The following is a 26,230-nucleotide window of genomic DNA, read 5'->3' on the forward strand; positions in this document are numbered from 1 at the left end:
CATCATTTGGATTTCTTCAAACTTTTGAGATTTTTTTCAGACTGACACACGAGGAGACATTTTGCATCATATTCTGACTTCTGACCCTTCTGGCCTCACAGAGGATCATAGAATCATTTGAGTTCTAAGGGACCCTTACAGGTTGTCTAGTCCCTGCCATGAACAGGGACATATACAACTCAGTCAGATTGCTCAGAGCCTTGTCCAGCCTGACCTTGAATGCCTCCAGGGATGGGGCATCCATCACCTCTCTGGGCAAACTGTTCCACATCCATTAGTGTTCTTCACTGTGACAAAGGCTGAAATGCTATTTCTTCTGAATAATTACTGAATTGTTCACGTCTTTCAACATGTCAAATTCCAACAGTAAAATTTAAAGAAAACCAACTTTCAGTATTTGCAGCTAATTGCGAGACTTGGAAATACTGAGACAATGGTGTGTGCAGATGAATAGAAAACCTAAAAACAGCAGACAGCTGACCTGCCATTTATGTTTATGGAATAGGACTGAATGCAGGAGTAGGAAGGAATGAGTTTAAAAATTGCAAGAGAGGACAAAAAGGCACATTAAAATGTGAACTGTTTTTTATTATGTATTTGATAGTAATCCAACCTATTTTTAATGAACAGATACAACAAAATTGCTGATGATGTTCAATACTGTACAAATTACAATAGCTATAGAAGTATCTTAGAAAAGCATGTCATTGTTGATATGTTTTTTAGAACAGCCTTTATAATATTCAAGATGACACTCTTGTAAAGCACTTTCTCATAGTGTAAGAGGTATAATAAAATCTGTATGAGTATTGCTTATGCATGTGCACTTCTGAACTATGATAAGTAGGATCAGATACCAAACTGAACGATGCTAATATATCCACGGAAGGCCTGATCTAGAAGCAATCAGTTTTCCTACCCTCAATGGATTCTTCATATTATTAAATTTATGACTCCTCTTTAATGACTCCTCAACGTACTTATGAAAATACTGATTTTTTTCCATAGGTTTCAAGAGCTATGCACAATGTTCTCTGCTGTTCAGACTTTTAATAATCCATAGTTACTCACTTTTTTTTTTTTTTTTTTTTTTTTGCAGACCTTTGATCCCCTTTCTCAGGATCCCAGCTTGCAAACAACATCGAGTTCTGGTATACCGTCTTTGTCCTTCAGTGTCTAGCAGAGCAACCTGGTCTGGTCTCCTCACATTTTCATAACAACAGCCAACACAAGAAATTACTGTGTTTATTTGCCTTTCCTCTAATATGTTTCTTCTACTTGCTGTTACCTGTTCTCCACTGAACCCTCTATCAGAGCTGTGAAGACATTGTCTCTCTTCCTCCTTCCACAGCTGAGCTTGTCTTCTTGATCTGATTTTTGCCCAGGGATTTGTAATTTCAGATGTCCCCAGACCTCTTCCATGGGCAGCTGCTGCTAGCTCACTGGCCTTCTCTCTCCTCTCCTACTTCCTCTGCTCTGCATGAAGCCTTTCTCCAGGAAGAGCCACCTGCAGCTTCTCCCCATCCTCACCAAGTGTTGGCAGGCTCTTGCCCATAAGTTGTAAAACTTGCCAGTCCCCATTTAGAATCATAGATTCCTTAAAGTTGGAAGGAGCATTTAAAGGCCATCTAGTCTGACTCCTCTGAAATGAACAAAGACATCCACAGCTAGATCAGGCTGCCCAGGGCCTGATCCATCCTCACTTTAAATTTTCCAGGGATGAGGCATCTGCCACATCTCTGGGCAACATGTTCTAGTGCCTCACCACCTCACTGTGGAAGACTTTTTCCTTGTATCTAACCATAATCTAACCTCTTGAAGCTTTAAACCATTTCCCCTTTTTCTATCACAGCAGACACTGCTAACGTCCACCCTCTTCTTTCTTGTAGCTCCCCTTTAGATTCTGAGAGGTGGCTGTCAGGTCACCTCAGAGTCTTCTCTTCAACAAGCATTTGCCACAACCTCATCTCTTATTGCAAGATCCAAGCACAGGCAAGGATCTCATTACACTAAACTTCCAATGGTAACTCTAGTTCCCCCATGAGTCCCGCAGTTTTATGTGTTGCATTATGCTTTAATTAAGCATCAAAGTATATCTATGAGTCATGTGAAAAACAGATATTATTTTATTTCATAGATTATAGCTCAGTCAGCTGAATCTGGCACCATACGAATTATGAATGGCACAACTATGAATACACTGTGGTATATTCTTCAACCTTCCTCTTTTTCCAAAACAAATATTACTTGATTTTTGATCTGATGCTTCATGTAATGACATGCCAACTGCATAATGAGTACATTCGGTGTTTTTAAAAGCCTGGGCTTTTTCTCACTACAATTTCTATTTTGGCTACAAAGGTGAAGAATGTCTCTGAGAAAAAATGAGTTTTTGTTTTATTTTGCTAACCGCTACACAATTTTAAACTTTTCTGCAAAAAGGAAATTTACAGTGCACACAGAACAGAATGAGCATGCTGCTGACTGAGCAAGCATTTGATCAATGCATCACAGCACAGCTAAAGAAAGAGGTACAACATTTTAAACACAGGTAGTAACACTGTTATGCTTACATTGTAAAGCAATTTTTTATGTAATAGAATCTTATTCCACTCTAGATGGATAACAACTGTGAATTATAATTTTATTTTCCACTTAGCAAAGCCTATTGACGTGGACTAGTTCTTGCCAGGGAGCCAGTTTCATAATAAAGGCAGTAAATTCTGATTTTGTGCTTGTTTGATAATTAATAGTGCAGTGTCAGCAGCAGTGCAAAATGCAACCATGATGTTTTTCTTCCTCTGCAAGTTATAAAAGACAGGTTATAAGTTAATAGCTTTATGCTATTTACTAAATAGCATTGACTATCATTAACTACGATCAGTTTAACGGAGTCAGTGGGGGCTCAGTTTTATGTGTGAATGTGTGTGCAAGGCCCTTCCATTAACATAGCATCCTTTTCCCCAAGTGTATCTATACAGTTGCACCACCAAGCATTCATTCCCCATTTACAACAAAACTCCTTTGCCTTATTGCTAAAACAGTGACAAAAATAGGTGTGTGGGGGTGTCAGTATACATGCTAGCTAAAAATATTATAATTATATAATAATGTTTATCATGCATGGAGAAAAGAGGCACAGAAATGAAAATGACATGTAAGCTTGACTCAATCAAATTAATTTTATCACTTTTCTCTGGGTGTTTACCAAGGCCTAAAATAAAAGCACTCAATCTAAACCTTAAATAAGCTAGGTAGTTGCAGTTCTAACAGACAAGTGTACTAGAAAAGCTTTTAGTGTGGATCACAGCATTAATAAGAGCCACACAGCCACTACTGACATGGCAACTCTTACCACAAGCCACCAAGATGAGCAAGTGAAATTCCCCATGTGCAGGCACAAAGCAGGGAGTCTTGATCCATCTAAGTATTTCTATACCTCTGATTACACAGGAATATTTCCTTTGAGGTAACTCATGGCCATAAATGCAGCATTAGGCCCAAGCGAATTACATGAGAAATCAGCAGATGCTCACAAGTTCCACCAGGGCACAGCTTTCTGCTGGACAAAGGAATTCCCCCAGGGTCATATACAGCAGAGGCAGGAGGGGAACCTGAATGTGAATTGCCCTCCAAGATCAACCTCCAGCACTGATTCTGTGAGCTGGGTTGATAAAATGAGCTCCACCAGCAAGAGGCCATGCTAGCCCAACTATTAGTAGTCTCTAGGGCTTGCATAAACCTACTTTGAGAACATTTGTGCTACTGCAACACATACAATGCCTCAAAGTTTACCTTTGCAGTCAGTCACTTTTTCCCTGACTAGTCATAAAAAAAATAATTTGACAAATGGGAATTGCAGGAGCGATACCATAATAACTTGCTGCCTTTCTTCAATGAAAAATGTGCATCAGTTGTTACAGTGATGAATGCCTCTTTCCCCTCTGCTGATCTTTCCCACCTGTTAGTCCGTGAATGATCCTGCCGTTTATGCACTGCTAGCATGCTAAAGACAGTTCCTTCACTTTCAAGGTGATTGGACTTTCCCAGAAATTAATGTATTTGTTAAATGCAAGGACTGATTAACCAAGTGAAAATTAGAGCAACGCAACCGTAAAATGTGTTAAGGATTGTGTCACCCGTGTACACTGGCACCAAACTTCTTTAGCTTGGCTTTGACAACAAGTGACTTCAGAGTGCCCTATTCACAGCAGTGAAGCAGGGACAGGACATTGCATGGCCCCACTGAAAGACACATGCTCAGATGTTTTGACATCATGCTCTTTTTAATTCTTCACCATTCCTCCCACCTTATTCCATCTCCTTCTCCTTCTTACTCAGCCCCAATGTCCCAGGCTTGGTCCTCCTCTTCATGAGCAGCAGCAACAGCACCCAGAAGTGTCCATGTCTTGTTTTCTTTTCTTTTCCTCTGGCTCTTCCCACAATATAAATCCTCCCCATAATTTCTAGGAATTATCTGTGTGTTTATAATCTCACCTCCCATATGATCCAGGCAAGCTGTTTACTGTACCTACTACAAACTCACTGACTTCTGTGTGTTTTAAATCCATTGATATGTGTAAGCAGAAGTCTGGAAAATAAGGAGGTTAACAGAAGTCAGTATGCTGTAAGGAGCTTGTTTGTTTATGAACCAGGTGAATCCAGGATAGAGAGATGGGGGAGGAGAGACAGACAGGAAAGGAAGGAGGGGCTGGCAGAGGTATGCTTGATGGCTTTCTTACTTAAATATATGACAAAAATAAAAAGAAGAACATACTTAGAAGGCAAGGTTTCCATAGGAAAAAAATATTTTATTTTTTTAAGAACAAATTCAGTTTGAAACAGACGTGGAATGTGATTTTTCATAATTTTCATTTGCTGGGAGCTAACTGCAGTGTGGAACTAAAGCAGATTTCAAACTTATTACCGGCTATTTTAAAAACAGAACAAAAAAAAACCAAAACAAACAAACAACAACGACAAAAAAAAAGAAAAACAAAACAAAAAAAAGAGAAGAAATTATTTATAACTCAAGCATAATACTGTGTTACTTACAAACTGGACAAAGAAATTCTTAAATAAATATTCATGGTACACAATTTCAGCACAAATATGCGGCAATTTGGCAATCTTTTATACCATTTTTTTCCTCAATACAGTGCAAAGGGGAATGACACTGCCTTTAAACAAGCTGTAGCTAAATACATTGCAAAATTCAAATTTTATACAAAACATCTTGCTCAGACTTTATAAAAAACCAACATTGCTTTATATACACAATCTGGTTAAGAAAAGCCATTTTTTCTTGCTTTCACGTGTTTTTTTGTTTTTTTTTTTTAAATTGAGATTTATTTAAAAAGGCGAATAAGGCTACTGTAACACCCCAAATCCATATACAGTAAATCTGAACCTATTTACAGCATCTTCACTTAGACATGATGGTGCAAATTTCAGGTCGGGTGACTAGGGATGACCATACAAGCAAGGCATTTACAGTAATTTTCAAAGCTGAACCAACGTCAGATAAAGGAACAGTTGGTAGATTGTCATAATTCTGCACCAGACACAAAGCAGACACACAGTACACTTTTTTTTTTTTCAATTGGTTGCAGGTTGCTCTTCAGCAATTCATCTGATTTATTTTTTTTCACAGTTTAGTACATAACTAGAATGTAGCCAGCTGATAAAGCATAGGTTCAATCTGATAAAAATCAGGATCAGCAAACCCACCCCTTCCTCCCCCTCCCCCAAAATAAAATCTTAATGACTTACAAGAGAACCTTGTATGGATGGATTCACAGAAAGGAAGGGTTGTTGAAAAGAATTACATATGTAGTGTAGTTAGTCACCATGGTAACCTTCCACAGATCCATGGGTTGGGATTTTTTGTTTTGTTTCTCTCATTTGGACCAACATCTCAACGTCATTTTCAGGTCCAAGAAACAGAGAGTGATAATTTCTATGACAGATTTTTTTTTTTTTCTTTTCTTGCAGGTGCTCAACAGAGATCTAAGAACCCCAAAATGCTGTTGCTACATTTTCTTTCCAAATCAGAAAGCAAAGTGTTACCATAGTAACATGACTATGTTAGAAATGTCTATTTGCATAGCACATATAAAAGTAGAGTTTTCTTATTTCCTCCCCAGGGTGGGAGACGTAGGGGAACAGACATGCTAAAGAGAAAACTTTAACCTGAACCCCTCCCCCGCCTACAAATCTCAATGAAATCTACAGAACACTTCAGTCCATAAGGCAAGAGAAAACACAACACAGAATATATATGCCGGCACACTTTGTTGTTGTTACCTATGTGACTTCACGACTATTTCCCAATTTTCTCTAACATGATGCCATTAAAGGACTTCGGATTTATTTTTTTTTTAATATGCTCTGATTACCATTTTTTTGGGATAGTGGTCATTTTCCCCAGAATTGGTTTCTTCTTTATAATGTATGTGTATACATGCATACATAAATATATATATATATGTACATGTATACACACACATACATAAGTAGAATGATGACAAGTTAAGACTATTTAATTGCCGCACATGAAATTCACATCTTCTGGTGTAGATTCTGTGCAATCTCAAAACATGTATTAGTAAAAACAAAACAAAACAAAAAAGTAAGTAAGAAAGAAAAACTCTCACTTTGTATCCCTTGTGTTCTATACACCTATTATAAATAAGACATATCTTCCTTCTCCATCTCAGTGTCATAATTTATTTATTTTATTCTTATGGACTGCAGGAGGTTTGCCATATGTGCTTTAACTTTGCCACAGAGCACCAACTAACTGCTGTGCCCATTACAGTACCTACAGGCACTGTGCAGGCACAGCACTAGGATAAACCAAAGTGTCAAAAGGCTCAGTCAGAAAAATATTCTGTTTTACTCTTAGAGATGAGAAAGGTTTGGTTTGTTTTTTTCCCCAAAACTTTACCAGTGATAGCATTACAGCTCATTTGACCCGTTGGCTTATAATCACCTTGGTTAGATTTGGCTCTCTGCTATTTTCTTAAATGCTTTCCCTGTGTTTAGTATAATGTGACAGTATAGCAGCTGAGTCTGCTTAAAAGTCTTCCAAAGCAGACTACATTTTTGCTACAGCTTCGAAGCTGTATAATTTATTGCCAGTACCGCAACAGCCCTGCCCTAATATATCCTTGCTCTTGTCTTGTCCCCTCCAAGCTTGTTCACTTCCTAACAATACCCCTTTGTTCTACTGTATTGAAGGTACTATTTTTTTTCTGCACACTGGTATTTGATAACCGTGAATTCCTTCAAACACAGCTCTAAGTCACTGCAACGTATTATTGTGTCTCCTACTTGCCTCTTAAAACGTAGCATACCAAAGTGCTGTGCTACCTAAATGATTTTTTTCTTCCCAGCTTCTATTTTTAGGCAGCAGCATTCAATCACAACCACAGTCAGCCCTTCCCTCCACCACCCAGTCCTACTCTTGACTTGTTGACAGCCTAACTTTTTGGCTGGAAGGCTCCTTGCTATCAGACACAATTTCTAAAAATGCATTGCCCATTCAAGTGAGGCTGCTGTAGCAGATGGATGGAGCACGCATCTCTAAACATTAATGTTCCATTAGTGATTCAGGAGGTGGAGTGAAAGCAAATCTTATGTGAAGGATGGCAGAGCCCTGAATAACAAAAATAAATGGAACAGTGACGGACTAAAGCAAGAGAACTTTAGCAAGTGTTACTTAGACACCAAGGTCTGTGTGACAAATCTAGTATGCACTGAGAGAGACACACAAAAGTCAGAAGATTGTATTTCAAGCTTGATATCCTACAGCACCTTCCCAGGATGCCTAGAGCTATTAACATCCACAGATCACTCCATCTTCCCTTGGCTTTTGTACATGCCTGAAGGCCTGCAGCACATGGCTTTGAGGATGATGAATGTAACAAGAGTACAGCAATCAGAATGGGCATCTTCTACATAAAAGTCTTCCAGCTTTTAGTGAATATCAATTCACTGAGATAGGAATTCTACAGACTAGGTTAGCTGTCCAGCTCGAGTTGGCTCTCATAGAAATAGCTGTTGCCTTCTTCCCTCTGTGCTTGAGTCAATGCTAGCGCACAAGGCGTCATCACAAACCCCAACAGAAAGCGTTTGACCAGTGAGTGTCCTCTACGCCTCAACTGTACCACAGAATCAGTGGAGTGTTTTTCAGACCTTGTAGTAAATGTTTGCTGGACTCTGAGGAGGCATCTCTTGAACTATGTACACTGGATGTCCATAGTCGCCGCTGACCTTTTCATAGTGGGGGCAAAAAACACTGTCTGCAGTCCTTAGAGGAATGATAATGTCACTGGGCTCAGAACCATTGTTGTTGCCACTGCGTTTTGGGGTGGCTAATGTACTAAGTGAGAGAGTCGTGGTGTGCTGTGGGGAATGCTTCCTGTGTCTTCTCCGGTACTTCAATAATAGAACCACCAAAGTGATGATGATGACGATGAAAATGATGCACCCTGATGCAATTCCTGCAAATAAGGCCACTTCTGAACCCAGTATACTGGAATGCCCAGCCTTACTGCCATCTGTGCTAGATCCTGGAAAGAATGGAAATACAACAGACAAAAGTTATTGCCATCCTGTGACCTGTTTACACTGCTTAAAAATGTGTAGAGTAAGCAAAGCTAGAAGAATTAACTGACAGCTATACTTTGACAAACCAATTACCCTGTTAGATAGCTAAATGCAAACAGCCGAAGTCAGCAATCAATATTAAACAAGACTTTGTGTCTGTTGGTCTCACTTTTGTGCTGTTCCCAAGCCACCCTGTTTCATACATCATCATCCATCAGCAGTGAGGACTGGCACTGACAAGGCAGCCTTTGATGCACACAGCATCTTTTAACAGATGCTGGCCAGCTCATGGCAGCAGAAAGGGGTGGGATAGGACTGCAAGGGAAAATTAACACAGTGAAACAGTAATTCTCAAAACAACTGGTACTGTTTAGTGTCACACAATTCTGCTATTTTATTCTTCCGATATTGATTTAACTGTCCTTAGCGTCTCTTTATGTGGACTCCTCATGCTTACAAATGAAACAAAAGAGCTTGGGACAGTGTGAACGATGAGTAAAATGTCTACGGACTATATTTGTTTATATTATGTATCTTACATTTATTTAAAAGAAAATAACAGCACATATGAGGTAGTCAGGAAAGGCTCAATTGCTGAATAGCGAGTTGAATATTGTCACATTATTTGTCACAGAAATTAAATCAACATTTACTTGAGACCTTCTCACTTGAAAATCTGAACTGACTTCCCTCTCTTGATGCTGTCTTACAGGTAGAACAATGCTGCAGATACTATGTCCTCATAACATCTGGAACCTCAGCAGGAAATGTCTGAAACCTGCCCAGGAACTGTCATATCAATGATATCAAGTGATGAAGCTAGCAAGGAAAATATGTAGCCATTTTTGGGAACCCCAAAATCAACTATCAGCAAATTTTGCTTTGTAACATTTCCAGTTCACCGAACTTTCTTCCAGAGAACTTGTGTTTTTAAAGTTATTCAATTTCTTGCCTATAATACCTGAAATGCATCCTCAAGATTTTTGTTTTGAACCACCCCATCTGTTTATCTTGGATTTTTTTTGTTTGTTTGCTTGTTTGTTTTTTAATCTTTAAATTTAGTGAAAGACCGGTCAATCATATGTAGACTTTATATGGTCAATTAAAACATCAGGACATGAATTATAGATGTCTTGAAATAAACTTTATAAATGGCTGTTGAGAACCACTTGATAATGTATTATACGGGAAGAGAAAGACAGAAAGACTCGTTCATCTGCCAGAGTACTAAATGTAAGGCAGCATTTACCATCGTAAAGCTTCTTAGAGAATGCCCTATCCAAAAACTTTCCTGTAAATGAGTGATACTCTTACAAGATGTAATTAACTTCTACTGCAGAAAGAGGGGAAAGAGCAGCTGTTGCAAAAAACAGAAGTTCCAAAGTTCTATCCACCAGAACATCAGAACTGGCTTTTGTGTCATCTCAGTGTGAAAACATTTGCTTTTCCAACATTTTAATGCTTAAAAAAACCCATATTTGGGAACAAAGGTGAATATGCTAGAGCCTTTCTGTTCCAAGGGAAAACCTTATAGTACCTACCTGAGTGGTCCTTCACAAAGGGACTCGTGGTGGAGCTCTTCCCATTTGTACCAGCTTCCTGTTCAGGGCGCTTGGTTGGGTCTGTGCTCCGAGGTAACCCTGCAGAATTGGGATCTGTGGGAGAGAAAAACGACTCACTGCAGCTTAGGCGCCCGAAGATATTAAGTTTTATAAGCCGGCTATAGGTATCTTGTGAGACACGAATAGCTTTGAACAGAAGAATCTTTATGCAAAGGACTAGGAGAAACAAGAATGTAATTTTCCTTTTAAAGCAAAATGGTTATATTAGTTATTTCAGAGGTTTAAATTGTGAGGCCATCTGCAGAAACTATAGGGACTCCTGTAATTGGCAAGAAAAGCTTTGCAGATGACATTTCATTTTAACTGAGGAAGTTGATTGACTACTAAACCAACTTCTGCTTAGAAGAATAATTCTTTCTTTCTGCACAATAGGTTATCTATATATGAAGAGACAATGAACAAAAACCTCTCTGTAATCAGAATTCATAACAAGCAAACTATAGAAATATTAGCTTCTCTCCTTTCATGCATTTTAAATAATTTTGAACAGCGCAGTTGTGGCTTTTGTTTTTAAAATGAAAATAAAAATGACTGAAACACGTAATTCCCAGGTGACCTTTCCTCCTAGGGAGCTCTCCACTGAAGAGATCTTATTACACCAACCCTCCTCCTGCAGAAATCTGTCAGTAGCTGAGGAGCAGAAAATAGGCTTTGCTTTCAGACTGTAAGGGAGGAACAACCACACTAGACTCAGCTGGCTCACTGCTCTATGCTTGCAAAAGAAGCCTGAAAACTAAAAGGACACTGAGACTGATCAAAGTTGTTTCATGAAACAGCAGATGGTCTTTACCTTGTCCAACTTTCATGAGGATCTTCATGGTTTTTGTCTGGCACACCCCTCCCTCCTGGTTATTCAGGCCCTCCAAAGACCCATTTGATGTTGCTGATTAAAAAAAAATAAAATAAATAAAATAAAAATAAAATCAGGAAATCAACAGGCAAAGTAATGTGAACATGAGTGTCTGAAAGCAGAAATCTTTCAGTCTACCAAGATCTGTCCTTCTTGCTCAGGCTGACCTATGGAAAGTTGTGAAATGTTGAAAGCCAAAGGAATGAATACATTGGTAAGCTGTACAATACATACAAATGGAGGAATGTGTTATCAAGGTTTCAAATTTACCCAGCAAGTTTTTTTCTGCACACAATTGACTGGCTGACTTGGACGAAAACACAGCACCTGCTAAAAGGTAATGCAGTCAGCTGAAAGGGAAGCCCTGGCAGTCTCAAAGGAGCAAAGCATTGGAAATTCACCCTGTTGGTGTTTTTGTTTTTTTTTTTTCAACAATATCTTTATAATCACCACGTTACACCTGCTTCCTCTATTACAAATCTCCTGCTGGAAGAAGCGAAGGCGTACAAAAGACCCAGGTGAAAGCTGAGATTCTGCACTGATTGGAAAACCATTTAATATTTGAAAGTACAATCTCACTTTTCTCAGCATTGAGGAGCCTTCCTTGTTGGGGCAGGCTGGTGTGGGGACACACATTCCCTTCTCACAAAAACCTTCCTCTCATGCAAACAAGCGGGTGCTTTCCCCTGTATTTATATTGTTCTCTCTTATCTCCACACTTGCTGGGACTGCACACCCCCGCATAATCCTGTCACTACAAGCTGACGTGTGTGCAAAACACAGCTTCCGGGGAGAGTCCAACAGTTTGAGTCACCACCACCACCACAATGAGGACTGCACAGTCTTGTCAGCTGCCAGAAAACCCTTTGGCAGCTCCTGGACACTGGGCACCACTGCCACCACAACCCATGCCAAGGCCCAGCTGCCACCAGCGTGTGCTGATGCCCAGCCATGATGCTGGCACAGCAAGCCTCTGTGGGGTGGCTCCAGAGAGACTGGGCCAGGCTCACACAATGGGGACACCTCATATGAGCCAGGCAGGGAAACAGCCCCTCAGTGACCCCCACCAACAGGTCCCAAAACCATGTGTTCTCCTGCACTCTTGTCATTTCTTGGACCTATGTATGCAAGACCCGAAATGCGCAAGCAAGCAGACACATGCTCACGCACTGATACCAGGCCACCAACTGGAGAAAACAAATGGAAAATGAGAGAGCAGAGCTTGCTGTGGTTCTGGCAAACAGCTTAAGCAGCACTTTTCTATGTGTGCCTACCTCTTTTCAGCTAGGGATCTGATTCAACAAGGGCTTCAAACTGCTCAGATCTTTGTTTTTAATTCACACTCCTCTTTCTGCTTCCTTGGGGATTTTCTTTCAACGTATATTTCCTTATTCCCTCACAATGTCTTCCTAGCCCCATGGCAGTATTTTTCTTGCTCTTAATCTTCTCTCTAGCTGTAAAGATATAAACCCCATACTGCTGAACCCTGCTTCCTAGCCTTTGATCTACTTCTTGGTTTTGTTCCACTCCTGCCTCTTTTGTCACTAACTCAAATTACAGCCACCATACAAACTTCCCAAACCATGCTTTCTTCTCCTAAAATTCCCGTTTCCCTGTATACAGGCCTTCCCAGTTCCTCTTATTTTCTCCCCCCCCTCTCCCCTTGCCCTCAAATCATGGCAAGGGAAGTACATTAAACTACTGATTTTTTCAGACTTGGGAAGACTTCTAAAATATAAAATAGCACAATGAGTAATTTAAGATAAAAACAGATCTGAAATGTGCCACTGTATTGCCAGGCTCAAAAAATAATGGAGACATATAGTTTTGTTTTCTTTTGTTTTTTTTCCAGAGGGAAAAAAAAAATCAATACTAAGAACCAGTTCTGGACATAAATCAAATGTGTCTTTGCTGAAAGTGTTTTTTATGACCTATTTGCCAGTGTACCAGAGCACAAGGACAAGGGAAAAAAGCAGTAAATAGAAATACCAAAGCTGAGCGTCAACTGAAAGTACAACTAATAAACACTGACTTTGTCTTCCTTTTTTGTAATTCTTCGTTTGCTTTTTAATCTAGGCTATGGGGGTTCACAGCTCTTTAACCACCTTTTTCTTGATTTTAATTGAATGGAGTGCTGCTTGTTCTGAACATCAATGTCTTTTTATTCTTTAAAGGCCTATCCATTTAACCTACAGAGCAGGAGATCTCAATAAGATGCAGAGGATGCAGTCTGACCTCAGTACAGAAATAAGAAAGTAAGACAGCAAAAAGAATGCAAAATTACTTCAAATACAGTCTCCAAATGAGAGAGACCAAACATACAATGAGTCTGGTTGTGTGCTTGTGAGAGTTCAATCTGCCTCACTTGCTTGCTAAAAGAATGCTTTCATAGCTTTGATGTCAGATGAATGAATTTGCAGAAGTATTCGCTTTTTCCACAGTTCTTCAAGGGGTTTTCTGAAAGCCTATGTTATAGCTCAGAGTAGAGAGTGCTACATCCTGAGGAACAGAGAATTTTCAAAGAGGAGTATTTCAGTGACAAAGCAAAGTTTCCATCTCAGCTTTTCCCTGTAATTAAACTGACAATTACCCAAGGCCACTGGAGGAAATTATTTTTCAAAATTCATTAAGACTATCGAAATATAACCTCACATATCCCTAGCGTACCAGGAAGAATGTGGGTAGTTTTAAACACATACTTCTAAGCTTTGAAAAATGACACAGAGAGGGAGAAGTAATCTGGGACATCAGAGAAAACAGTTTCACACTGCTAATACCCCTTGACAGTATAGTGCGCAAAAGTCAAACAAGGGAACAAGTACAAAATATTCCTCAAATGCTTGCCACTGTCTTTTTATATTGATCTTCAAGTGAAAATTATACTTGCTACCATCCAAACGCCTCCATTACACTCACAGTTCTGCAGAAAAGTAATGCTGTACCTGGATCTCTGCTTATACTGATGTGGTATTAAAAAAAGAGAAAGAAAAGTGTCTGTGATACAGATTTGGGTATGAACTCAGAAACATAACACAAGATCCTTATGTTATGTTAAGAGGGAAAGGCTACTCTCCAATTGTTTACACGATCAAATTTTAGACCCCCCTTGCAGTTTATTTTTACATACATGTGTATAAATAAAAGAGCATTTTTTAAACTTTTAGGTCCAAATATGGATATATTTAGAGAAATTTACTCACATTCACATGACCTTGTGCTAAGACTAGATACTACTTAAATGTTAACATTAATAAGAATAATTAATAATTACTATGAAGTTTCTCATGAGTATTAAATTTTCTCAGGATCCCACACTTTATTTTATATTAATATAGAAACTAAAGGAAAATTAATACATACGAAACTAAAACTAAGTATTAGTAACAAAATTTTAATCTTTTGATGGATAGCTACCTCCAATTTTCTGAGACCTGTTCTGTTCCATTGGTGTCAACTGCAAAACTAATCACTATCAAAAGCACAATACATTACTCTTATTTACAGTCTAACCACACCTACAAATAAATCCATGTAATTGCCCTAAAATTTTTGACAAAATCATAATTTTTAGTTGATATTTTTTCATTAGTAAGTAAAAAATGATGTTTGAGATCTACACGAACCCCATGTATCTGCATTCCTTGAATACAACTTCAACTGTCATTTTGTAAGGAATACAAGCATAGGCTTTCAACTATAAGAGAAAATGAATTCATATGAAATTATGGCTAAGAGTCTGTCGACGCAGTCTCTTACTTTGGAGAAGAAACTGTACATTTTCTGTTTCACGAAGCTCTTTCTTAATATATAATCTCATTTAACACAAGCAGAAATAAATTCATTTGGACCAAAGAATTTCATGCCAGCTCTGCTTTCCCTTCTTTGAAATACCAATATTATATATATATGTGTGTGTGTGTGTGTGTGTGTGTTTGTGTGTCATAATATATATATATACACATTTGTTGTTAAGAAAGGAACTCATGTAAATCAATGACTGATGCTTTACATTCATTTGCTTTTAAAACTTCACAAGCTCTGATTGTTGTATGAAATGCATTAGTCATAAATGCAGGGGCAGAGAATCAGTGAGCAAAACAGAATCAGCTGACAAGAATAGTTCCTGGCTATGATTCTTATACAGTCCCCGTGGAGAGGAAGTAATATTACATTTTAATATGTCTTCATTTGATTGTTATTACACTGCCTCCCAGGAGGCTAAGCCACTGCACAGATCTTGGCTGTTTTCGACCTATCGGGTTGGTAACATTGCTCTAATCAGATGGAGAATTAAGCTGCTGGATTTGTGCCTGTATAGCTTTTCATTCACAAAGAGATTAGAAATGAAGGCATAGTAACAAAAATTCATCCTCCCTCACTCTTAAAAATACAGATTACAAAATTAAAAAACACCATCACAATTACTTAACAGGAAACACCAGTAAACTAAAACCTCAACCACTTAATTCTGTCACAATTATACGTACTTTTACGCTTTAGGACAGCGAAAAACATTACCCACTTGCCAAATTAAATGTCACATCCTTTAAACCAACAACTTCATAACACACGTATTTCTGCACCGTGGATATGAAATGAACTACAGGCCTGAGGAGGGAAATTTGGACCATCATACATAATTTGTGAAAATTAAACAAACCTTAAGCCACAGACTATAGGAAAGAATAAGTGATCTCAGCTTGTGGGTTAGGGCAAAATTGGTTTAATGTGTGTGGACAACATAAGCCATTCAGCAGCGCATCAAAATAAGAAATAATTGTTGCTGGTGTGGATCTGTTAAGAGGGAAGGAGAGAATTACAGGTTTCTTTGGGTTAGATCAGTACTGTTTTAATAGTAGTGACTGTCAACATCCTTTATCTTAGATTCTCCTTAAAGCCAGCATCAGAAAATAGGTTTCTCAAAAGCAGAGCTAAATAAAACATAAAAACTCTATCCATCTACACTCGTTCTCAGCTGTGCTGTTTCTGTGCTTAGAATGGAAAAGCCTACACGTTGCAGGAACAAAAAGTCACAGAAGCTATAGATCCAACAGTAGTAGGAAATTATTCTTAATACAAAGCTACACTTGATCTAATGTACAGTCACAGGATTTTTAAGAACATGTAAAGCTTTTGAGGTTTTTTTTTTTTTTTTTTTTTTAATTGTATTAAGTAATAGTACACTATTTTGGCCAGGCATCATGTATTCATGCTCTGACTGCTTTCATCTGCTTTCAGTTCTTTTAATGACTTTCTTAGTAAAGCACAGAATAAATAATTCTTCTTTCCCATAAATTATCTAAATTTATGGGACAGGTTTAAGAACACAAGAAATCACACACTGAGAAACCACAAATCACAGATCACAACACAGAGGTTGTTTCTAGACTAGCCAGGGATGAAGAACAAGGCATCTGAGGTAATAGAGTGTTTTAATTAAATGAATTTTTTTTTTCTTTCTCTCTCTTTTCACTTAGTAGCAATGCCAGATTTGCACAGAGATCTGAGACAGCCGTACAAAAAATTGTTCAGACCACTCACCACAGAACAGGTAGTTTGGCAAATACATGGTGTTGGATGAGCTGCATAAAGTTTAAAGAGAAAAAATAGGTAAGTACGCAAATTTAAACCACTAGTAACTAACGGTCTACCCTTGTTTCTAGTTACAAAAGTTCAGACTGACAATGAAACTTCCATTTCTTGCTTTAGAATGAAAATGTCTCCCAGTATGTAACTACGAGCGGTCTGAAACATGGACAATGTTACTGTAAGCAGTAACATTTCAATGCATTAGGAGCACTTGCACAGACTACTGTGAGAATGCTGCCTACGTTTCTATCTGCAGGCTGGAGACTTCTTCTGTTTAACTCTTTGTGCTTGAACAACACAATTGCATCCTACTTTTACTCCTGATCTTACAGCAACAAAGAGAAGATCTTTAAATAAATTGAAACAAACAAACGAACAAACAAAAAAACTAAAACAAAACAAAACAAAAAAAAAAACAAAACCAACCTAGCTGGATTTGCTCAATTAATATTTCCTACTATAGGATACCAAAACAATCATTAAACATCTATAATCAAAATACACTTTACCAGTCATCTTTCTTTATATTTTTAACACCTCTGTTTTCTGTTCATCCTCCTTACAACGTCAAAGTGGCAGCAGAATTTCTTGAGGACTTTCTCAACCTAAAGACCATCCAGAAACTCCCACTGGTTCAATTTTATTCTATATATATATATTTTTCAAATTAACATACAATTTCTCTTAAACTAAATATTATGGAGTGTTCTAAATACTCTTGCAGCCAGCCTTTTTTCCCACTCTCCACATGAGGCAAAACTGCTACATGAATGAAGGACAAGAAGAATTTTCTTTTTCATATCTCATCATTTCTTAAATTATGTCCTATGTTGCATCTGTCCAATTTGCTATCTAAAATGGATCCACAAACTGTACTCTGCACAGCAAGTAAGAAGCAATGCCCATCTCATTCAAATAAAGCCAGACAAAATGAAGTAAAATAAAAAACAGGCCTCTTCTTGCCTGGAAGAAAGCAAAGGCTCCACAGTGGAATTCGGTGATTCACTTCCCTAACTACTACTCTGAAATGTATCTTGTCCAAATGCAAATGGTGTGACTGGTTGTAATTTGAACGGACTTGTGGATAATAGGGTTCTCTATAAAATTTTCCCTAAAATTCTCCACTTATATTCATATGACAAGAGCGGGGTAGATTTTTTTACTGTTTAATTCTTTGAGGGTGAAGTGTAGGGGACACAACCAAGACAGAGCCAACCGGTCTGTACTGTACAACGTACTTTAAAATGCCTTTTTATTTACCTTGTAAATGACAACTGTTTAATTAAAGGAACTCCTCTGGAAATCTGTAGATTCTCCTTACTGAGTCTCACATTGCCTGACTGAAAAAAAGAACACCCAAATATCAAAGAATTAAGCACAAAATAAGGAGAGAGTACTTGCACAGTTTCCCTCCTTTCCTATACTCAGAATGACTCTATTAATTCCATGTGGACATGGCATCACACAACAAGAGTACAGGTACAGGAAGAATACAATCATTTCATTTCATTTCATTTCATTTCATTTCATTTTTTAAACAAAGACTTTCCATTAAGGGAAAAAGAGACAATGAGCAACTTGCACCAAAGAAGCTGTGAGCTCTAACTGGTTTCTGCTGCCTATCATTTTAAAAACAGCACCACATTATCTCTTGGTTAAGGAACACCACAACTTAAGCGTACTAAACTGTACACTATATGCTGCATTATTATCCAATACAGAAGGTCACAGCATCCACCCAGCCACAGCAAAAGCCTACTTGTTTCACTGCTGTCGTGACCCTTTTCTTTCAGAAAGATTTACAGATGATGAAAAAAAAATAAAAGCATCTCAACATTGTACCACTACGAATGACAATTTCTCTTTGATTACAGCTAAGCATTTCTGAAAGTATTTCAGTTGTACATTCACATACTCTGAGAAATGTTTTCAGATAATGATCTACTGTACACATGGTTGATTCTAGTTTACATAAACAAATTATATATTTGTGAGCACTGAAGAAACTGTGGCAGATGTAAGCCCACTAATTATGATATATTCAGTGTATATCAGAATGTATACATCTAAAGCAGATTACTAGCTAGTTAATTTCACAAGCCATGAGCAGTGTTTTTTATATAGTTTATTCTTTCTCCCAGCACACTGCTGGCAAAAGGCTCCCATGGATGAGAATACCTTCTCACTACCACAGTGAGCTCTGCTTCAGCTGAACAGAACTAACACAATTAGCTACCATTCAAGTTACACTGATTGTCACTAATGACGAGCGGCCTTGCACAAAACAAAATCAGAGGGTTTAATATTAAATGAGGATCTATATTCTATATCATATGAACTCTACCCATTACTCTTCGAAGATGCTCATCTGCCTTGAAAATCTCACGTTTCGGTCTGCAGTACTTGGATAAGAAAGGGTTATAGTGAAAGTTCATATTAAATAAATAAGAAACCTCTTGCTCATTCTACTGTCACTAATTGCATGCAATGATATTAATGACCCAGTAATTGCTATACGAGTAGCACTGAAGTGGAAAACATCATTCTGAGGCAGAGTTCATCTCTAGGTGGTAGGACTTCACCACTGACTGAGTTAATGCCAAGTGACAGTTCAGAATATAACACTATGGATGAGAAAATGCATCAGTCTCATGGTTATAACAGTTTAGATGGACATGACGTTATTTGCTTTGACCACACAGAGTCCAGCAGTAACCTCAATAAAATGCCACAGTCAGAGTTTGCCCTATAGATGAACCTCATTCCTTTCAGGGGAGATGCTCTGTACTATAACAATCTAGAGCAATTTTCCATATGTTTGCTCCAATAAAAGAATACCTTCATCTCCCACTTTTACATCAAGCACAACAAAAGTGTGCTTTATTGCAAAACACAAAAAGCTATTTACATCATCTAACTATCCTTCAGCAACACAGAGTTTGGCACCTCAGTACTGAGATCAATTATGATACTACTGGATGACTGCACTCTTGGCAAAGATGATCAGAAGTTAAGCAGTGTTTTGATTGCTGCATGATTGTTTGCGCACAGAACTTTTAAAAAACTTCTGAATAACTTAATGAGGGAACATTGCTGAAAAAAGCAATATGAATTTTCAAGGTGCTACAGGATATTTAGCTCTTTTCTTTTCTTTAACAACACCAATGTCTTGATTCTTCTACTATTTCTGCTATGGCAGACTCTGGAATACAGGTGAAATCATAGAGCTGCAGCACAAGCTTAGGTAACCACCTGGGAAGAAGCTCTCCAGAAAAGGCCTTGGGGGTTCTGGTGGACACCAAATCAATCACAAGCCAGCAATGCACCCTTGCAGCAAAGATGGCCAACAACCCCGTAAGGCTGCACTAGGCAGAGTGCTGTTATTAGGTCTAGGGAGATGATCCCTTGCAAGTATTCAATCCTGTTGAGACATCTAGAGAGCTGCAGCTGGGCCTGGGCTTCCCACTGTGGAAAGGATAGAAAGTTGCAGAGAAAATCCAGCAAGTGACTGTAGAGATGATGAAGGGACTGAAGAAGAGGGTGAGGACCCAGGATTGTTCAGCCTGGAGAAGGAGAGGCTCAAGGGGATATTATACATGTGTGTACCTGCTGTGGAGAGTAAGAAATAAAGGTTGAAGCTGCTTTCAGTAGTGTCAGAATAAGAGGCAATGTGCACCAACTGAAATATTGGGAATGCTATTTGAACTTAAGAAAACATTTTTAGCTGTGAGCCTCAAACAGGTTGTCCTGGCAGGCTCCAAAGTCTCCATCATTGGACATGATCCTGAACAGCCTGCTGTAGCTGATCCTACTTGGGGAGATGCCATTCAAATTCAACCATTCTGTGATTCTGTGAACAACTGCACCATAGCAGTCTAATGCGTTTACTTGCTAACACGGAATATTTGAAAAACAATTCCTTCTCAGTTTCCCTGTCAGGATTCAGTTTCAAAGTTGTTTCTCTTACAGAACATCAGTGAGCATAAAGACAAGTCTGCTGCTGCAGTTTAGTTATTTTTTCTGTCATCTAATCAACTAATTCTGCTAACAAAGGCCTGAACATGCTTTTAAAACCAGGCTTATCAGCTTAGTAGAAACTGTTCTCCAAGTACTACTAAGACAACCTGAAGCTTAATCCTGGTTTTACTCGCAAAAAAATATTTGCAAGATTTCTTTGAGATTGAAAAAAAGCAACTGGAAGACTGCCCTTTAGGGCTCAGTTTTATAGTTGGACTTCAGAAATTAATCCTGAAATACTCTTCCTCCAAAGTTTTCAGGACTGGGTAAAATCAAGAAAGAAAATATAAACTGACATTTAACCCTGTTTTCAGCCATTTCAATCCTGTGCTTTGGCTAATTCAATTCTCAGACAAAAATACATTTCCCATCAGTTCAACTATGTAAAGACTTCAAAGAGAAAAATGATCTCAAATATTTAAAACAGTTTCATTAAAGCCTTAATAAATGCTTACATTTTCCTGGTCTTTTATTTCAGGAATTAAAATACTGTAACAAAGATATGTTGTAAGCAACAGCATACAAGAAAGACTGATCACTCTTTGACACATGCATGCTCATCACATAACTTAAGTGAAAGTTAAATGAGTTTCAGTATGCTGGTGTATTTCTCAGTTTCAGATCATAGTACTTTCCTCATAGCATTGTCTATTTCTTCACAGTACATCCCCACTATTTAAACAGTTACTTATAGTCTGAATATAAAGCATATAAAACACATGTTCATCCCTACCGTCTCCTGCTGCAGATAGTCCTAACAAAGATATATATGTAAATGTAAGAATATATACAACTGCTGAGGACCAGGGCTTAAATTGTTTTTGTTTTTTTTTCCTGCAAAGTATTGTAATACTGTACCATGTGTACTATACATACATATAAAGACTTCTAAATGAGAATATTGTGCTTTTCTTTGTTAATGTACTGTATTTTCAGTATGTATAAATTGTTTATAGGAAACTAATAAAATCAGCAAAGTGACTACAAATATTAAACAGCTTCCTATGAAATTTTAAATCCTGTTTAATTCTTGAGTACTTCCTGAATAATTCTTCCTCACAAATAATTATTCTTCATTTTCATCTGATTCAGAATACCTGGGGGATGTGGAGGAAGAATAAATGTATTTTTTCATAACATACCATCAATTAACACACTGAGCATTCCTATCTTTCATCTCCCTCCCTAAGGAATAAAGAAATAACAGATTTTCTGCTCAACTATCTCTGTCTACTTTAAAGGAGATAAACAGTCGGTATTGCCTAGGTAATGGCACTAAATATGAACAAAGTCCATCAATCTAAAATTGCCTTATTCTCTTACAAGAAGATCTGTGTGGTCTGGGACAAAACCCCAGAGGGCCATGATTCCATTAATCCTGTAGGTCTTAGACACTGTTAGAAATCTGAAGCTGCACAGACACTGATTTTCTTCTCCAATAATATTATTTGTATGAGCTGTATTTATATTTAATTCAACAAGAGCTAAGTGGCATTGCTGATATATCCCTTAAAAGACTCTCAGCAAAGTCAGCGACTGACCTCTGGATATCATTTTACACTAAGGAATCATTTATCTAATTTGCTGAAGGAGGAGGAAGAGAAAGGAAAGAAAAAAATGGATCTTTGTGCAACTGAAATCAGGGTGGCTATTATCACACAGGCTTTCCTTAATACTATAAGCCCCACCAAAAAATAAATAACATTTGACTGCTGAGCTGTACTGTCTTTTTTTAAAAAAGCATCTGTAACGTCTGTATTGCAAAAGAAATAAAATTGAAACTTTAATACTGTTTTTGTCCCAGTTTTAGCTAGTTGAGAATTAACCTCAAAACAAAGGAAAATTTACTGTTTTCTTTAGGGTACTTCTTGCTGGGTGTTTGCAGCAATGGGAATGAAGAGTGAATCCTATCTCAAAGAGGTGTCAGAATGTCCAGCCAGGCAGATTAGCTGGTGTTTGGTCAGAATACTAAAATAGCATTTTAATGTAAATCTATTTGGCCATGCAAAGACATTTATTCTTCCCAACTGGGCTGTATTTCAGGGTGCAATCTATATTGTCCTTTAATGTGTTCTTCCTCAGACAGTTATTGCCCTTTAATTGTAACAGAATGACAAAGTGAAAACATAAAAGCTTTGTGAATTTTTAAACCCAGCTAATGCTAAAGTTTCAGAACAACTGTTTCCATTTTAAAAGCCACCACGCTATTAAAAGAATTTATCCAAAACAAAGCACTGCTAGGCAGTATAGCCCTTTAAATCAGTCAGGAGTTGAATACATATATTTTTTAATTTAAGCCAGAGGCCATTTATGTATGTGGGTCATTTGAAAAAAAAAAAAATTCCAAAAAAACGTTTAAGGAAAGCTGTATATTGCATTTTGCCAGTGTCAAAGCCAATGAACATCACTAGCTCAGCAAGCTTGGCTAATGAAGTTGCAGGCAGAGCAAGCACTTTAGAGAAACCTTTTGCAGGACCATTCTGCAGCCCTTCCCTGAATCCCAAATATTCTTCACTGACCAAAAAAATCCACTATTTCAGCGAACAAATTTTGAGCAGGTAAAATTTCATTTCATTTTAAGCAATGTATGATTTTTTTTTACACTGATGGTGTTGGCATATAACCCTCATTTTATATAGAAGAGATGAAGTGAGAAGAGGACGGGCTTGCTTGGTCAAACTATCTTAGAAGCATGACAGTGGTCTGAAGGCAAGTGGCAGCACAGCACTCCTTTCCCTCAGGCTGTGCAGCTTCTTGCAGGGTTCCCTGAGGCACTCCATCATTGCAAACTCAGCATACTGCAGCTCTCCCCATACCCTGTGACTAAAGGCCAAGTTTGTCAGGAAGAGATCAGGACAATTCCTATACACCATAACAAAACATCTTTGGCACAGTGCATATGCCTGTACTGCTCTACCACATCTTCTACCCATAGAAGAAATGCTGCAGCTGAGTGGTATCGAAGCAATTACACAATAACCCAAACTTGCAGAGCCATCTCCTACAATCAAGGAAGTTCCCATTCATTCTGAGCAATCCACACAGCAGAAAACTATAATTCATTCCTAAAGCACGCAAAGACATAAAAGGATTTTTTGATGCAAACATTAGAATTTCAAACCTACATACCCTTGTTCCGCTTAACTTTGCCCTTTGCACAGGTATTTATGTTGTTTGGCATGGTGTATCTTCATGCATTTGATTAAGGATTTCCTTAGAGACTTATGATATGTTGGCTAAATGGTTGAATATTTTAAGATAATCTAACATTAATATATCCATGATCTCAAGGGCATTTGACCTTCTGCTGAAAAGAGATCATGTAGCTATTGGAAAATGAATCTATTAGTTTCCCAGGAACCAAAAACTGATGATGGTAAAGAAGTGAAAAGCAAGGACATTCTGTTACATCACTTATTCCCTTACACAATACTATTCAGTATCATCTTTCTAAGTACTACAATTCACAGAATTAACTCTTTGAATACTGGAACCTGTATACTGAGGAGTATGTTGCCCTGCTGTTGTTGCAAGAAATTGATTAGATTTAGCTTATTTTAGGACTAAAATACCATTAAATATTAAAAGAAGTATCTGAAACTTACAATCATTTCTACTTTAAAAAAAAAAAAGAAAAAAAGTGAAATGGGGAATGAGAAAAGTTACATCTTTTATGTGCTTAGACCCAGGGAAGAAGTGAGTAGAAAAGTTCTTCTACTATATCTGTCATGAATACATCTAAGTGATATAAAAATTATGGCTTGAAGAATTCATGTACAATCACATTTCCCTAAAGGCACACAGGGTTCAGGAAGCTTCTTTATCCTGTGTTATAACTCCTCTGCTTTGTTACTTAAAGGCTCCCAAAATGACTAACACCTTAACGTAAATAGAGATTTTACTGTATAATACAGCTTCACAAACCACATATAATTAGATTAAAAAAAAAGAAAAAACAACAACAACAAAAAACATACCATGGTTTCAAATAATGGCAAGATGATAAGGGTACATGACAATGCAGAGAACTTAAGGGCTGACAGCAGCATGCCTGCATAAGCAGCATAAGACATAGCCACAGCCAGCGCTGAACCAATGCTGGACTCAGTAAACTGGCATCTCAGGCTGTTTGATGCCCCTTACTCAGGGGAATACAAGATCCAAGAATACCTCAAAATCAAAAGCTGGCGTATAAAATGCACTGATGTATTCGCTTCAAAGCAATCCCCCTCACCTCCAAATACTCCAAACATCAACAACAAAACCAACAAAATTCCCAAACAAACAGAAAGGAAAGAGAAGAAAGGGGAGCAGTGTTTGTGCTTCTGAGTCAGTGAGAGGGAGATGGGGTGCACTTCTCATTCGGGTCTGAGCACAGCTGGTGATTTACAGGTCTGGTAATAAGGACTTACACAAATGATTTATGGGCTAATTTGCGTACATGATTAAGATGCATTGTATTACTTAAAAAAAGACAGTAAACAACCTGACTACCAGAACTTGTATCTGACAAGGCTGTATGTACTAGGTCATAAGCTTCTGAACACAAACTGTTAAAATGCTGTCTAGTCCTAGTGTCTCTGTAGTGTCCTAGCTGAGACACAGCCTAGTTTCCTGCCCCTCTTCATGTTTTTGAGGGCATTTTGATTACGTTGCTTTCTTCCATGAAAAACAAACAAACAAAAAAAAGCCCAGAGAGTTTTAGTTTAAGGATGGTTGGATTACCATGGCTTTTTTTTTTCAACCTATTGAAATGTAGAGGTATTCTGCTTCAGATGAGTTAGTAGGCTAGCAATACATGATAAATCAGTAATTCGTTTATGCCAAATTGGGCAAAGAAGGTAATATTCTAAGGCAGTCCGGTATTATTGCAAGGCCAGTGTGACTTTTGAGGCATTAGACTGAAGTCTCAGCAAATTCTATCAACCAAACTCTCGCTTCAGAAAGCGCAACGTCTATTATGTCTTCTTGCTGTAATGAAATAATTATACAAAATTAATGAAAATGACTCGTACTTGATAATTCTGTGGGTAAATCCATGACATGGATAAGACAGAACTGACAATGTGACAGAAAGCCCTGTTTGTGCCCACAGTTTTCAAGCAATAACTGTAACAGTGCAATTCACTCCATTATAGCTGGTTTGTTGTGAGTTTTCTAAAAACTAGAACTCAATAATGTATTTCACCATCAAAACCAATGATTTGAGAATGGCCATTTTTATTCTGCACACTCTCTGTGGCATTTCAGACAACTATCTCTCAGCATCTAATCTTACTCCAGTAAATCCAACTGGATTTGAGTGGGAACTTTGACAAAGCTAAATGCTATGTAAGTAGCATCAGGTTTTTATTTACTCCCTGACTAAACTGAGTTAAGTGATCGCTTTGTCAAACCTTAAAAAGCAAGCGGTGTTTTATATCTCCCATGTTTGTTATTTAGTAAAATATGTTATTTCTATATATATTAAATACCATGAATTCTTACTTTGTTTCTATGACACACAACTTATATTCCACATAATGACACAGCATGTTCC

At 37.9% G+C, this 26,230-nt stretch overlaps 1 protein-coding gene across 1 annotated transcript in view; it reads right to left on the reverse strand.

The window, feature by feature from the left end:
• Positions 1 to 4,790: 4,790 nt before the first annotated feature.
• EFNB2 (ephrin B2) overlaps positions 4,791 to 26,230 on the reverse strand; it is a 43,336-nt gene continuing 21,896 nt past the window's right edge. The window contains exons 3-5 of the mRNA XM_042867771.1: positions 11,026 to 11,118; positions 10,155 to 10,268; positions 4,791 to 8,576 (exon numbers count right to left, since the gene is read on the reverse strand). Of these exons, the coding sequence (XP_042723705.1) occupies positions 8,194 to 8,576; positions 10,155 to 10,268; positions 11,026 to 11,118 (590 nt within the window). The 3' untranslated portion in view covers positions 4,791 to 8,193. The remainder of the gene's footprint in view (positions 8,577 to 10,154; positions 10,269 to 11,025; positions 11,119 to 26,230) is intronic.

This window comes from Lagopus leucura, unplaced genomic scaffold (assembly GCF_019238085.1).
Source record: "Lagopus leucura isolate 7727_CA_CO unplaced genomic scaffold, USGS_WTPT01 Super-Scaffold_100001, whole genome shotgun sequence".
Classification (NCBI taxonomy): Eukaryota; Metazoa; Chordata; class Aves; order Galliformes; family Phasianidae; genus Lagopus; species Lagopus leucura.